The 16,647-nt window shown below is 47.2% G+C and overlaps 1 protein-coding gene across 2 annotated transcripts in view; it reads right to left on the bottom strand.

Annotated features, from left to right (window-relative positions):
• Nucleotides 1-16,647, bottom strand: part of LOC139055845 (uncharacterized) — a 122,249-nt gene that overhangs the window by 62,968 nt on the left and 42,634 nt on the right. Inside the window, exon 4 of one of the 2 annotated variants that reach the window (XM_070533400.1) lies at nucleotides 11,371-11,532. The exons of the other annotated variant lie outside the window; for it this stretch is intronic. Coding sequence (XP_070389501.1) covers nucleotides 11,371-11,532 — 162 coding nt within the window. The remainder of the gene's footprint in view (nucleotides 1-11,370; nucleotides 11,533-16,647) is intronic. 2 annotated transcript variants of the gene reach the window in all.

Here is a 16,647-nt window from a genome sequence, read left to right as displayed (position 1 = left end):
AAAGCATAGAGGAGTGACTGATCAACCGCAGGGTCACAAGTAAGTGCGCTAAGGTCCGCAGAAGTAGAAACAGCAGGAGCGTCAAAGATGCAAAAGGTGTCGACCTGATGAACGAGGCATAGACATTCACCATGAAATAAAGGTAAAAAGTAGTTGAACGAAAAAACCAGTCAAAAACACAAAGGACAAGAGAAGAAGATCACGACACAACGACTGGTCGTTGTGTCGTGAACTTCTTCTCTTGTCCTTTGTGTTTTTGACTGGTTTTTTCGTTCAAGTATGTACCAACTGGCCCAGATTTCAACCCTTCTGTAAAAAGTAGGACGTGGGATTGTCGACGACCATTTTCGTGACGCCACTGTGAAATGTATGGAGAGCAAATGGTAGTGGAGAACATCTGTGGCAAATGAACACCTCAGAGGGCGTAAAGAGAACAGTGCCATCAGAAATAGCAGCGCATGACACAGGCACAATGAAGGAAAAGCATGAAGAGACGGCATTGTCTTCGTACACAAACAGTTTAGCACTAGAAGGACGGTTTTCGATAGTCTCAAGGTTGGGAAGTGCAGAAAGTTTCAGTTCGGCGTGACAACAGCCAATAATGGCATTATTATTTGCAAGCAAGTTCCAGCCTACTATAATGTCATAGGAACACGAGGGCATCACGACGAATTCGACGGTATGCAGTAGTCCTTGAATGAAGACGCGAGCAGTACAGGCAGCGAGAGGCATAATACTTTGAGCGTTCGCGGTTCGAAGGGAGAAGTCGAGAAAAGAGGCGTCAAAACCTTTCGTAGTATGCAGCAGTGTTCGGCGGAAATTACACATACGGCGGCTCCTGTATCCACAAGTGCCAGGGCGGCGATTCCGTTGACAGACATTTCAATTACGTTGGCTTGAGAGGGACGAGGACTTGGGCATTGTGATATGGACGTAGTTCATGCCTCAGGAACTGCGACCATCAGTTTTTCTGCTCAGTGGACACAGGACGGCGCCACATCGGAGAAAGCGAGCGACGACGTGGAGATGGTGAGCGGCAGGTAGAACACAGTTGGCAGGTCAGTGGAAAAGGAAGAGATAGGAAGGCTGGAAGGCAAAGAGGAAAACTGAGCAGGGAAAGGTGGTGCTCACCGGATGTTGCAAAGAGGAAGCATGCAACGACACCACAAGCAAAACATATTGGGCGGTCATCAAAGGTGCACCACTGGTGGGTGTCAGGTCTGAGTCATGGTTGAAGAGTTGAAAAATGCTGGCGTTCGGGTAGCGGCATAGGAGGAAAATGCTGTCGGTCTGGAAGCGGCATAGATGGCGGCAAAGATGCCAGGGTTCGATGCATAGAGGGCGGCAAGAGCGTCTGTGGAGGAGATCGGGAAACTGCTTCAGCGTAAGTGAGAGGCACAGTGACAGGTGTCTGCTCAGCGGCTGTAGGAACGGCTTGAGAGACTTGCTCTTGAATGAAGTCGCGGATCGTAAGAGGCAAAGAGGGTGGTGGTTCTGGGACAGAAGACATCAAAGATAGCAGGCGGGCGACCTCTGTGCGAACGAACTCCTGAATTTTTATGAACAGAATAGCATGGTTTTCTTCGAATCCAAGGCTTGACAGAGAGTCGGCAGGCATAGTGGGATGTCGGGTGTGAAGCCGTTGCCTGCGCACTCATCGCAATTCTAATTCTATCACTTCCACGGCAGTGTGAGGACTCTTCGATAATAACATTTGAAATGCGTTGTCCTGAATACACTCAATTATATTTTTGATCTTCTCCTCCTCTGACATCGATGCATTAACCCAATTGCAAAGGTCAATACTGTCTTCAATGTAGTTCGTGAAGTTTTCTCCGACTTCTTGGGATCATGTGTGCAAACATTGTTTTGCACGAAGCTTTCATACTGCTGGCCGCCAAAAATTTGGGTAAAGCTGGTCTTGAAGACCAACCATGATGTGAGGTCGGGTTCATGGTTTAGAAACCATAGTTTCGCAACGTCCATAAGATAGAATGCGACGTTTCTCAACTTGGTAACATCGTCCCACTGGTTATGGGCACTCACTCGCTCATAAGAGACCTGCCGTGGTTGTTCAGTGGCTATGGTGTTGGGCTGCTGAGCACGAGGTCACGGGATCGAATCCTGGCCACGGCGGCCGCATTTCAACGGGGGCGAAATGAGAAAACACCCGTGTACTTAGATCAAAGAACCCCAGGTGGTCGAAATTTCCAAAGTCCTCCACTACAGCGTGCCTCATAATCAGAAAGTAATTTTGGAACGTAAAACCCCACATTTTTTTTTTTTTTGCTCGTAAGAGGAGATCCAATCTTCAACGTCTTGGTCATCTGTGCCAGAGAAGATAGGGGGATCTCGCTGACGCAAGGCTCCAGCACCAACCAGGGTGGGCGGCACCGCTGGAAGAGTTGGAGTGCATGCATCGTCGGGCATGATAGGGGGTAGAGTGTGACTCCAATGTTCCAGGGTGGTCGAAACCCAGCATCTCCACCACTTGCTAAGAGATTTATTAGCAACGGACGCAGGCGAATGGGCAGCAGTCGCAAGCGTTCTGCCAAGGACAGCTACCACCAGGTCATACCTGCTAGTGATGATGCTGAGGTGCAGGCTACTCTCCTTCGTTACAGTTGGTTAATTTGTTTCTATAAAAGCATGCAACAGAAAGAGAATACACAAGGACAATCCATCACTACACTCAAGCTCTTCCAGCACATGCCAAGTATCATCTGCTTGTGTTACAATGTTGAGACGAGCTATGTGGTCAGCCTCAAGCTTTCTTTTCGCAAGCACCAAGGATCACCTTTGTAACATTGTGGGCTTGAAATTAGCGATAGGCAGCATGTAAAGCTGTGACATCGTGTCCCTCTGCAATGCAACATGCGAGTGGAGTGGCTGCAGCATACCGGACTGTCAGTGTCAGATCGGTGCCAGCATCTACACGTTTGCGGCCTCCACTTCACGTTGGAGGATTACTACCACAACAGGGAGGTTTAGCGTGTCCGGTATTTGGGTAAACACAAGCGCAGGCACATGCAGAGTGATCGTTTTACCAAATGAATGGAAGTGCAAATGTGAGCGGTCTGCAGAGTGCAGCCACCTGGTGGCACAGAGCTAATATAGCAGGAACCAAGTGCAACCAAGTGGTGAGAACTCGAATTAGCCTAGACTTGAGGAGCGAACGGAAGACACTGGTACCTAAGAAGCCGATCAATGAGTTAGCGGTAAGAGGGAAAATAGAAGAATTCCGGATCAAGCTACAGAACAGGTAGTATTCGGCTTTAACTCAGGAAGAGGACCTTAGTGTTGAAACAATGAACGACAATCTTATGGGCATCATTAAGGAGTTTGCAATAGAAGTTGGTGGTAACTCCGTTAGACAGTACACCAGTAAGCTATCGCAGGAGACGAAAGATCTGATCAAGAAACGCCAATGCATGAAAGCCTCTAACCCTACAGCTAGAAAAACTGGCAAAACTATCGAAGTTAATCAACAAGCATAAGACAGCTGACATAAAGAACTATAATATGGATAGAATTGAACATGCTCTCGGGAACGGAGGAAGCCTAAAAGCAGTGAAGAAGAAACTAGGAATTGGCAAGAATCAGATGTATGCGTTAAGAGACAAAGCTGGCAATATCATTACTAGTATAGATAAGATAGTTCAAGTGGCTGAGGAGTTCTATAGAGATTTATACAGTACCAGTGGCACCCACGACGCTAATGGAAGAGAGAATAACCTAGAGGAATTTGACATCCCACAAGTAACACCGGAAAAAGTAAAGAAAGCTTTGGGATCTATGCAAAGGGAGAAGGCAGCTGGGGAGGAACTGGTAATACAGTCAAACCCCGTTACAACGAACACCACGTTAACGAACATTTCAGATTAACGAACTTTCATGAAATCCCGTGCCGACTGCTTATAGTTTCAATGTAAAAATATTTCACTACTACGAACTTCAGAATAACGAACATTTCAGAATAACGATCGTTATTTAATTTCCGTGTCATCTTAATAACACCTCAGTACTACGAACGCATATCCCGAAATGCGAGGATTCTTAGATTTCAGTGTGTCCGTCACGGCAGTCGGAGCTCTAAGCTAGCAGACGACACAGCGCGAAGAGCGGGCCGCCTTGCAACTTGCTTCCCGCAAAAACCTGAGATGGCGCGGAAGGAGAAAGATGCGGGCGGAGACTCTTTTTTTCCTTCTCCGTTGTGGAGGCAACGACGCACCAGGTTTTCCGAGTGGACAGGCGGGGAGCATGGGCTCGTAAAACCTGAGACGGTGCGGCAGAAGAAAAAAAAAAGTAGTAATTAACGCTGAAGTGGGCCTTTTTTTTTTTTTCCTGTTGCGGAGGTGACGACGCATCACGTTTTTCTTGCTTGTTTTCTCAGTTGTTCGCGTGCTGTCACCCGTATCAGGCCTGTCCATCTTGTTTTTCTTCTGGTTATATTATTGTGTTAGAAGTGCGTGCCGGCGTTTGCGTTGCCATGAGCTCAACAACTCTAACCACGGCGAAGAAGCGAAAGCAGTTTTCTTTGAGCGAGAGAGTAGAGATTCTTCGCGAGATAGAAGACGGGAAGAAACAATCCATCCTGGCTAAAGAACGTGGAGTAGCGCGGTCGACGATCGCCACGATTCTCAAAGATAAGGAGAAAATCTTTAAGCACCAGCAAGAATCTTGCTGCACGTTACGGCAGCGCCCGAAGACCGCGACGAGTCCGTGTCGGCCACAGATGCGTTGGACTGCTTGCGAAAACTCCGCATATTTATAGCCAAAAGCGGCACAGCGACCGAAGGCGTGCATAAGAATGCGGACGGTCTGGAATCGTTCGTGCTGCAGAGTCTGTGCTGCACCCGTCAGAAGACGATCACGGACTATTTCAAATAAATGTGCCTTGTCTGACGATCACGTGTGCATTGTGTGAGAAACGAGTTCAAGGAGGTACCGTTTCAAAGGCAGGTCGCTTGCGTTACTGAAATGCTATTGTTATGGCTAATTTTTGGGCTTTCACTATAACGACCTTTCAGAATAACGAACATTTTGCCGCGGTCCCCTGAAGTTCGTTGTACCGAGATTTCACTGTAGCAGATTTGTTGAAGGATGGTGGGGAGATTGTTCTAGAAAAACTGGCCACCCTGTAGACGCAATGCCTCATGACTTTGAGCGTACCGGAATCTTGGAAGAACGCTAACATAATCCCAATCCATAAGAAAGGGGACGCCATAGACTTGAAAAATTATAGACCGATCAGCTTACTGTCGGTTGCCTACAAAGTATTTACTAAGGTAATCGAAAATAAAATTCTGTCAACCAAAGGACCGGGCAGGATTCCGTAAAGGCTACTCAACAATAGACCATATTCACACTATCAATCAGGTGATAGAGAAATGTGCAGAATATAACCAACCCTTATATATAGCTTTCATTGATTACGAGAAAGCGTTTGATTCAGTCGAAACCTCAGCAGTCATGGAGGCATACAGAATCAGGGTGTAGACGAGCCGTATGTAAAAATACTGAAAGATATCTATAGCGGCTCCACAGCCACCATAGTCCTCCATAAAGAAAGCAACAAAATCCCAATAAAGAAAGGCATCGGACAGGGAAATACGGTATCCCCAATGCTATTCACAGCATGTTTACAGGAGGTATTCAGAGACCTCGATTGGGAAGAATTAGGGATAAGAGTTAATGGAGAATACCTTATTAACTTGAGATTCGCTGATGATATTGCCTTGCTTAGTAATTCAGGGGACCAATTGCAAGGCATGCTCACTGACCTGGAGAGGCAAAGCAGAAGGGTTGGTCTAAATATTAATCTGCAGAAAACTAAAGTAATGTTTAACAGTCTCGGAAGAGAACAGCAGTTTACGATAGGTACTGAGGCACTGGAAGTGGTAAGAGAATACATCTACTTAGGGCAGGTAGTGACGGCGGATCCGGATCATGAGACGGAAATAATCAGAAGAATAAGAATGGACTGGAGTGCATTTGGCAGGCATTCTCAGATCATGAACAGCAGCTTGCCATTATCCCTCAAGAGAAAAGTTTATAACAGCTGTGTCTTACCAGTACTCACGTACGGGGCAGAAACCTGGAGGCTTAAGAAAAAAGTTCTACTTAAATTGAGGATGACGCAACGAGCTATGGAAAGAAGAATGATGGGTGTAACGTTAAGGGATAAGAAAATAGAAGATTGGGTGAGGGAAGAAACGCGAGTTAATGACATCTTAGTTGAAATCAAGAAAAAGAAATGGGCATGGGCAGGATATGTAATGAGGAGGGAAGATAACCGATGGTCATTAAGGGTTACGGACTGGATTCCAAGGGAAAGGAAGCGTAGCAGGGGGCGACAGAAAGTTAGGTGGGCGGATGAGATTAAGAAGTTTGCAGGGACGACATGGCCACAATTAGTACATGACCGAGGTAGTTGGAGAAGTAGGGGAGAGGCCTTTGCCCTGCAGTGGGCTTAACCAGGCTGATGATGATGATGATGAAGTGCATCTTACTTTGCTGCTGATGTAAATTTTCAGCAGGAGCATAATTGTGAACACGTCTTTTTAAATGCTTAAAATGTTTTGCACTTATTAACAGCAATCCAGTATTAGCTCTGTTTCTGGCTGGTTAAGCTATGTGCAGGCCACTCAGGCTGCTCACGTTTACCCTAACAGCCCTTCCTCGGAGCAATAATATCATGGAGGAGCTTTAGTTTACACCTCTGCCTATCCATTAAAATGCCCAGCTTGCCTGTGGTGACTGGAATATCGGACACGCTCTGTGCCACGACAGAACGCTCACTGTGCGCGTGGCTTGGATAGCTCTTGCTGTGAATAGATGGCCAGGCGGATAACGGAGACATTGGCGAGGCTTCATGCATTGGCTCTAAGACCACCGGAAGTACACGTCACAATGTCACATCACGATGCAGAGCCAGTCAACGTGGAGCTTGTCCCGATAATTCAGCAAACGAGTTGAGGAGAAAAAGCATGGCTAGGGAGGGGGGCAGCTCGTAATTTTGTATAGCTCTCTTAATTCTTGCCGTACCGCGCCCATCGGGCATCGTCAGTCCACTAACGATGGTTAGCGCTATCCTCTGCACTATCAGACATGAAAGCGGAGTACTATTCTTTTGTTTTCTAAGCAGTTCACTTTTTCCCCGCAGACGGTGATTGTTGAACCCACTGCGAAGTTTTTGCAATCATCAAAGTACAAAGCGAAAATGGCCACCCACTATCGATGGTTTGAAATGCCGCTTTCGGATACTTCCATGCCGCTCATAGACACACTGCACCATAGGATGTGAAGAAGCCTATATTTTCATTTTCTTAGCAGTTTGCTTTTTCCCCACGAGGCGTTAACTTTTTAACGCACTCTGTATTTTTGCGATCGTCAAAGTAGAAAGCAAAAATGGCCGCCTCTGGGAGCGGCGTGCACACTTCAAAAGACCGCATGTCTAGCGATTCCGCTGCATTCGCAGCTGGTCTTATCGATGGATCGAGCGGCCGCAGCCCGGCATGCCAAACTGTAGAGCTTGCTCTTAAATTGTTATAGTGCAATACATGTTCAACGAAAAATTTTTGTTTTGGGGGGTGTTAGGCCGCTCATCTCTCGAACAGGCAGAAGGGACGGTGTACGGATGCATGATTGTTTTGTATATACTTTTGCAGTGCCGCGAGTTGCCCATGCGTTTTGTGAATGGGGAAGTGTCCACCCCCCAGCGCGTCGGGCAGCAACCGTTTCTGTTTTTGAGGGGTCGGATGGCCCGCGTGGTGTCGGGTGATGCGCCGGGGGGGCGCGGTTCAGAGGCGGAAAATGGATTCGGAGAACATGCTCTTACGCACGCTGTGTTTACATTCCGCCGATGGTCATAATAGGGCCACGCGGACAAACCTCGAGTGGGACGGTGGTATACGCGACGTTGTGGCGCCGGCTCCTGAGTCCCCTGCTGGTTAGAGACGCAGCTGCTAGCAATGTTGACCACGTCTTGTGCGTACGGAGCGAGGGGTTCACGCCCCTAAGCATTCGGGCGGCAGCCACGTGCATCTTGCTTTGAGCGCTGAGGAGAGCCCGTTCGGTGTCGTGTTACAACTTGCAGTGCGCGCCGTAGAGAGGGGCGCGGTTCGCATTGTAACACGACACCGAACGGGCTCTCCTCAGCGCTCAAAGCAAGATGCACGTGGCTGCCGCCCGCATGCTTAGGGGCGTGAACCCCTCGCTCCGTACGCGCAAGACGTGGTCAACATTGCTAGCAGCTGCGTCTCTAACCAGCAGGGGACTCAGGAGCCGGCGCCACAACGTCGCGTATACCACCGTCCCACTCGAGGTTTGTCCGCATGGCCCTATTATGACCATCGGCGGAATGTAAACACAGCGCGCGTAAGAGCATGTTCTCCGAATCCGTTTTCCGCCTCTGAACCGCGCCCCCCCGGCGCGCGCCTCGGCGCATCACCCGACACCACACGGGCCGTCCGACCCCTCAAAAACAGAAACGGTTGCTGCCCGACGTGCTGGGGGGTGGACGCTTCCCCATTCACAAAACGCATGGGCAACTCGCGGCACTGCAAAAATATATACAAAACAATCATGCAGCCCTACACCGTCCATTCTGCCTGTTCAAGAGATGAGCGGCCTAACAGGGGGGATATAGTGCCTGTTAGACGGAATACATTTTGTATACCTAATTATTTTTAATAAAGGAAAAATCAGACATCCACTCGTTCGTAGCAATTGCTACAAAGGAAACCCATACGGGTTCCTCGAAAGAAAAGCCTCAGAGTTGAAGAAAAATTCGTCCTGGTCCGGGACTCAAACCCGGAACTCCGCCTTTCCGGGACAGCCGCTCTACCATCTGAGCTAACCAGGCAGTCATTTTTTTTCTGAGTATATACGAGTGTGTCTTCACAAAGTTTGTTCAATTTTATCCCACCATCTGGATTCTAGCAAGTTGTATATGTTTTATGACATACATCTTGATAACAAAACTTTTATGCATGAAAAGTGCATTCATTCTGCTTTTTGTTTATGTATAACATAAAATACTGAGTGCAGTAGTTCCTTCAGAAGAAGAAGTCTGGCGTAACCTACAAAAAACACGTATTTTCCCCATGGTATGTAAAAAGTTACTATGAGACGCTCCACTTAAATTCTGGCACTACTGTTTTAATGTAGATGTACCCTACGCATCTACAAAATTTGTCCAAACCGTTTCAGGGACCATTTAAAGCACTGCTTTCCATTTGCTAAAGAAAGTATCGCAAGTTATCAGAAGTGAAAGAACAACAAAAGTTTTCAAGGCAGTGCAGATACAAAAGAAGTAATGCAAGCTTTGTTTTCGATTTAGTAGCAGAAGCCTACATGACAAATTTTTTATTGTAGTCTGTAATTTAGTGTTTCTTGAAGTCTGCTCATGTAGCACCTTTATCTTTTGTGCTACAACCAGTTATGTTTTTCTTGCACCAGGCCCGTTCACATGTTTCTATAGCACACAAGTCCTTCAGCAGCTTTTTCTTTTGTTTTTCCACCAACCTTATTGTTTTTTCAACAATCATTTACTTAGGCGTTTCGGAAAGCTAGTCATCCAGCAGTCATTCATTCTTGAAGAGCTTGTTTGTGACTAGGCTCCAAAGATGTTGATAGCTTATTCATGCAGTTCCTTTAATGAAGGTTGGTGATATTGCATTTAAAACTGATCCTAGTTGTACATGACACTTCGCTGTGTTTTTTTTTTTTGGTAGTCATTACAAGCGAGGAACTTAACTACTAGAAGTGGGCGAATGTCAATGTTTTTCAAATATGAATCGAATAATAGTAAGTATTGAACATCGGAACTTACAGTAATATTTATTTCAGCATAATTAGGTACCATGTCTTTACCGAATAGCGTGAGAAAGAACGAACTATATTGGGGATCAAGGATCAGTTTTGAACACAAATATGCTAACTGTAGTTAAATATAGCCTCTCAAGCTTTAGAGCGTGGTTACAAACAAGCTTACCAAGAAAGAATAGCTGCTCTAGAACTAGCTTTACAAAAATGCTAAATAAACGGCTGGCAAACAAAAAAATCGGAAGTTGTTGAAAGAGAAAAAAAATGGTGCTAGAGGACTTGTTTGCTGAAGACATACGTAAACGGTGCAAGGAAAACATCGCAGGTTGTAGAGACAGCACTGCTACATGAATAGAGTGCCAACAACCCCAAATGAGAGACTGCTAGCAAAAATACCAGGTTGACATGTAGACTTCTGCCGGAAATCTGAATTTGTATTACCAGTGATCATTCTCCATTGCTTTGAAAAAAGTTGTCATTGCCACACTTCTGATGGCTTGAGGCATTTTCTTCATTGGACAAAGAAGAGCAACAAGACTTTAACACTCAGTTGCAAAATATTTGATTAGTTCCTATTTAAAAAGACTGCATAACTACTTTTTGAATATGAATATGAATAGCTAGTGTGTAGTATTCAATTCGTTTTTGAAACTTTGCATATTTGCCCACCCCTACTAATTATGGCAAAATATGAGGCACACCATAGTGGAGAACTTCAGCCACCTCAGGTTCTTTAATGTGCGCCTAATACAATGTTCAATAGCCTGGCAAGGGAACAATAATTAACGATATCCAGTCAGCCTCCAGAGTCTATGGAGGCGCACGTTTATCTAGGTCAATTACTCACAAGGGACCCTGACCGTGAGAATATTTACAGAAGAATAAAAATGGGGTGGAATGCATACAGCAGGCACTACCAAATCCTGATTGGGTGGGACCTTACCACTGTAAAGTGTATAATCATTGCATTGTACAGGTGCTAACACATGGGGCAAAAATGTGGAGGTTAACAAAGAAGATCGAGAACAAGTTAAGGACCGTGCAAGGAGCAGTGTAACAAGAAATGTTATGTGTTAGGTTAAGAGATGGGAAGAGAGCTGTGTGGACCAGAGAGCAAACGGCGATAGCCAATATTCTAGTTAACATAATGAGAAAAAAATTGAGCTAGGCAGGTTATGTAATGTGTAGGGCAGATAACCAGTGGACCATTGGGGTTACAGAATGGGTTTCAAGAGAAGGGAAGCACACTCGAAGACAGCGGAAAATTAGGTGAGGTGATGAAATTAGGAAATTTGCAGACACAAGTTGGAATCAGCTAGCTCAAGACATGGGTCATTGGAGATCACCAGAAGGGGCCTTCGTCATGGCAGTGGACATTAAAATATTCTGATGATGATGATTAATCCATGTACACACGCATCTTTGGATTCTGCTGCCACCGAGATCGAACCTGCCACCTCAAGCTCAGTAACGCAACACTATAGCCACTAAGCGAGCATAGTGGGTGAGCTAGTATGTGATCATGGCATCATACAGGAGTACCTGTGAGGCTGCGATGATGGCCTTCCTGGAAGCTGCCTCGCCTGCAGGGCTGAACTGGCCATCCGTCAGAACAAGCAGCACATGGAACTCGCGGCTGTCAACGGCAATTTGCTGCACTTTCTGCACCAGGGGTGCAAAGCTGGTTGGGCCTGACAGCTGCACCTAGAAAACAGCAGCCAAACTGATCACGGTCTATATGCACAAAACCTTCTCTTTTGGAAGATTGTTTACTCATTGGCTGGCATTATTATGCCATCTAGTATTGACAGTGGTTAATGAGATGTTCATCATGACTGGATGTAGGCGCATAGACCTGTACGACCTTCAATTTGTACCTCTTATTAAGTGACACAACAAGACCTGCCACCCCCTCGTTAATGCTATAGAGTCCCATATGTTACCAGCTATACCCTTATTAATCAGGAATCTGACTCCTAGTTCTCGTCTCTCCGCGAAGCCCCGGTAGCACCGGACCTGCCCGCTTTTTAGCACTTTATATGCTTCATTTGTCCTCCTAACCTCACTGAGCCCTATTATATCCCATTTGATGCCCGCTAATTCCCCAATAGCACTGCTAGACTCTCCTCACTAGATAACATTATAGTGTTAATTAAACGTTGCCAGGTTCAGATTCCAACGGCGGCCTGTCCGGATCCAGAGATCCTTAGCACCCTCTGCTGCATCACAGGTCTGACCGCCACCATGGTCAGTTGCTTCGCAGCTGCTGGGGGCTCAGAACCGAGGTTTGATTGTTGTATTCATATAGGAGATTAGCCTAGACTTGAGGAGGGAATGGAAGAAACTGGTACACAAGAAGCCGATCAACGAGTTAGCGGTAAGAGAGAAAATAGAGGAATTTGGGATCAAGCTACAGAACAGGTATTCGGCCTTAACTCAGGAAGAGGACCTTAGTGTTGAACCTATGAATGACAATCTTATAGGCATGTTTTAGGAGTGTGCAACAGAAGTTGGTGGTAACATCGTTAGACAGGATACCAGTAAGCTATCGCAGGAGGCGAAAGATCTAATTAAGAAACGCCTATGTATGAAAGCCTCTAACCCTACAGCTAGAACAGAACTGGCAGAACTTCCCAAGTTCATCAACAAGCGTAGGACAGCTGACATAAGGAAGTATAATATGGATAGAATTGAACATGCTCTCAGGAACGGAGGAAGCCTAAAAGCAGTGAAGAAGAAACTACGAATAGGCAAGAATCAGATGTATGCTTTAAGAGACAAAGCCGGCAATATCATTACTAATATGGATGAGATAGTTCAAGTGGCTGAGGAGTTCTATAGAGATTTATACAGTACCAGTGGCACCCACAACGACAATGGAAGAGAGAATAGTCTAGAGGAATTTGACATCCCGCAAGTAACGCCCGAAGAAGTAAAGAAAGCCTTGGGAGATATGCAAAGGGGGTAGGCAGCTGGGGAGAATCAGGTAACAGCAGATTTGTTGATAGAAGGTGGGCAGATTGTTCTAGAAAAACTGGCCACTCTGTATACACAATGCCTCATGAGCTCGAGCGTACCGGAATTTTGAAAGAATGCCAACATAATCTTAATCCATAAGAAAGGGGTAACCAAGGACTTGAAAAATTATAGACCGATCAGCTAACTGTCCCTTGCCTACAAAGCATTAACTAAGGTAATCGCAAATAGAATCAGGAGCACCTTAGACTTCTGTCAACCAAAGGACCAGGCAGGATTTCGTCAAGGTTACTCAACAATAGACCATATTGTCACGTGGTCGTGACGTCAAAGAACACAGTAGCAATACTGTGAACGACAAAACTGACTTTTATTGGGCGAGCCTGTGCCCACAAAACAGGCTACACTTATAGCACAACGATAGCGGCGAACACGCTCGGCGATCGTCGAAAATCTGATCAGCGGGTCAAGCGCGTCGGCTTTTATAGATCAGTCGTCGAATGTTCCAGATTAACCGATGGGACCCGCGTGTCTTCCACAAAGTTCTACACTATTCGCGTCGCGCATACATGCAATCAGATTACACAAGTTGCAGTGAAAGACAGTGGACGGAACCATCGATAACATTCCAGAAACTTCTTTTACATGCAGGCGCGTCCTGCACTTCGCGATAACATTTCTTAGGCGGCCAAACGTGGTCGCCCGATAAAGATAAGTACATGTGTCATTACCCCCGTCTTAATAAGCATCGACCCGATGCTGCAAACAAACGAAAGTAATAAAAAAGAGAAGCACTCGTAGCAAAGAAAACAACAAAATAAGGAAGTTCATCAGCCTCCATAAAAGGGTTTAAGGCGCACCACGTGGACCACTTCAGATCGTGCGCGGCGCCGCTGTGAATGCGAAATGCCGTCTGGCACGACCTCATAGTCCAGTGCGCCAATACGTCAGATGACCTTGTAGGGCCCGAAATAGCATCGCAGTAGTTTCTCACTGAGTCCTCGTCAGCGTATCGGGGTCCATACCCAAACACGGTCGCCGGGCTGGTACTCGACGAAGCGTCGTCGAAGGTTGTAGTGTCAGCTGTCGGTCCTTTGCTGGTCCTTGATCCGCAGGGGGGCGAGCTGTCGGGCTTCTTCGGTGCGCTGGAGATAGGTAGCGACGTCAAGGTTCTCCTCATCAGTGACGTGCGGCAGCATGGCGTCGAGCGTCGTCGTCGGGTTCCTGCCGTAGACCAGCTTGAACGGCGTGATCTGTGTTGTTTCTTGCACCGCCGTGTTGTAAGCGAATGTTACGTCCGGCAGGACGGCATCCCAGGTCTTGTGTTCCACGTCGATGTACATCGCTAGCATGTCGGCGAGGGTCTTATTCAGCCGCTCCGTAAGACCATTCGTCTGTGGGTGGTAGGCAGTTGTCCTCCTGTGCCTTGTGTGACTGTATTGCAGAATGGCCTGGGTGAGCTCCGCTGTAAAGGCCGTTCCTCTGTCGGTGATGAGGACTTCTGGGGCGCCATGTCGAAGCAGGATGTTTTCGACAAAGAATTTCGCCACTTCGGCTGCGCTACCTTTCGGCAGTGCTTTAGTTTCAGCGAAGCGCGTGAGGTAGTCTGTCGCCACGACGATCCACTTATTTTCGGTTGTTGACGTCGGAAAGGGTCCCAGCAAGTCCATCCCGATCTGCTGGAATGGTCGGCAAGGAGGCTCGATTGGCTATAGTAATCCGGCTGGCCTTGTCGGCGGTGTCTTGCGTCGCGGACAGTCTCGGCATGTTCTGACATAACGGGCGACGTCGGCGGTCAGGTACGGCCAATAATACTTTTCTTGTATCCTCGATAGTGTCCGGGAAAATCCTAGGTGTCCAGCGGTCGGATCGTCATGTAGGGCGTGCAATACTTCTGGACGAAGTCCTGACGGGACAACAAGAAGGTAGTTGGCGTGGACTGGTGAAAAGTTCTTCTTCACGAGTAGATTGTTTTGAAGCGTGAAGGAAGATAATACGCGCTTAAATGCCATGGCGACAACGTCGGTGTGCCCTTCCAAATATTCAACGAGGCCTTTTAGCTCCGGGTCTGCCCGTTGCTGTTCAGCGAAGACTTCCGCGCTTATCATTCCAAGGAAGGCGTCGTCATTCTCGTCGTCCTGCGGCGGCGGGTCAACGGGGGCGCGTGATAGGCAATCGGCATCGGAGTGTTTTCGTCCGGACTTGTAGGTTACAGTGATGTCGTATTCTTGTAGTCTGAGGCTCCACCGCACCAGTCGTCCTGAAGGATCCTTTATATTCGCTAGCCAACACAACGCGTGATGGTCACTGACGACTTTGAATGGCCTGCCATAAAGATAACGTCGAAATTTAGCTGTAGCCCAAACGATGGCGAGGCATTCCTTTTCGGTCGTAGAATAGTTGCCTTCCGCTTTTGACAGCGACCGGCTAGCGTAAGCTATCACCTGTTCGACTCCGTTTCTCCTCTGGACGAAAACGGCACCGAGGCCTAGGCTACTGGCGTCAGTGTTATTTCGGTATCGGCGTGCTCGTCGAAGTGAACAAGTACGGGCGGCGACTGCATGCGTCGTTTGAGTTCTTCAAATGCGTCGGCCTGCGGCGTTTCCCACTTGAACTTAACATCACAGTTAGACGTGTCAACGGCTCGGCGATGCGTGAAAAGTCCTTGACAAAGCGCCTGTAGTAGGCACACATGCCAAGGAATCTACGAACTGCCTTCTTGTTGATGGGTTGCGGGAATTGTGCGATTGCAGCTGTCTTTTGCGGATCTGGACGGACACCAGATTTGCTGATTACGTGGCCTAGGAACAGAAGCTCATCGTAAGCAAAGCGGCATTTTTTCGGCTTCAGAGTAAGCCCTGACGACTTGATGGCCTCTAGTACTGTCGCAAGCCACTTGAGATGATAGTCGAAATTTCCGGCGAAGACGAAGACGTCATCCAAGTAAACGAGACAGGTCTGCCACTTCAATCCTGCTAATACCGTGTCCATGACGCGCTGGAACGTTGCAGGCGCCGAGCACAGTCCGAATGGCATAACCTTGAACTCGTAGAGGCCGTCTGGCGTGATGAAGGCGGTCTTTTCGCGATCCCTTTCGTCGACTTCTATTTGCCAGTAGCCAGACTTGAGGTCCATTGATGAGAAGTATTTAGCATTGCAGAGCCGATCGAATGCGTCGTCTATCCGTGGGAGGGGGTATACGTCTTTCTTCGTGATCTTGTTCAGACGACGATAATCGACGCAGAAACGTAGGCTTCCGTCCTTTTTCTTTACCAGGACAACAGGGGATGCCCATGGGCTTTTCAACGGCTGGATGATGTTGTTGCGCAGCATTTCGTCGACTTGTTCTCTTATAGCTGCACATTCTCACGGCGAAACTCGGTAAGGGCTCTGGCGGAGTGGTCGAGCGCACTCCTCGGTGATTATGCGATGCTTGGCGACGGGTTCTTTAAAACTGATGGTAGCGCTAAAAAGGAACGGACACACGAAGAAAAAAACGACACGACGACGAAGAAACGCTACTGACAACTGGTTTATTTTTCGAAAGAATTCTATATTTAAAAGAATCACAACACATGCGCACAACCGAACTACACCAACCTTCTTTATCGCCATATCAAAAACAATGTCATGCACGCGAAGCGAGATGATAAAACTCCCGAGCAGCAAGAAGTGAACACATGACCAATTGAAGAAAAGCCATCCTTTTTAGCGCTACCATCAGTTTTAAAGAATGCATCACCAACTAGCCCAGCACCAAGTTTTATTGGCGACGGGTGTTTGTCGAATCCTCGATGTCGTCAAAAAGCAGTCTTTGTATCGTCGGAGCAGACTTCTGAGCTG

Source organism: Dermacentor albipictus, chromosome 2 (genome assembly GCF_038994185.2).
Source record: "Dermacentor albipictus isolate Rhodes 1998 colony chromosome 2, USDA_Dalb.pri_finalv2, whole genome shotgun sequence".
NCBI lineage: Eukaryota > Metazoa > Arthropoda > Arachnida > Ixodida > Ixodidae > Dermacentor > Dermacentor albipictus.
This window is presented reverse-complemented; position numbering and strand designations above follow the sequence as displayed.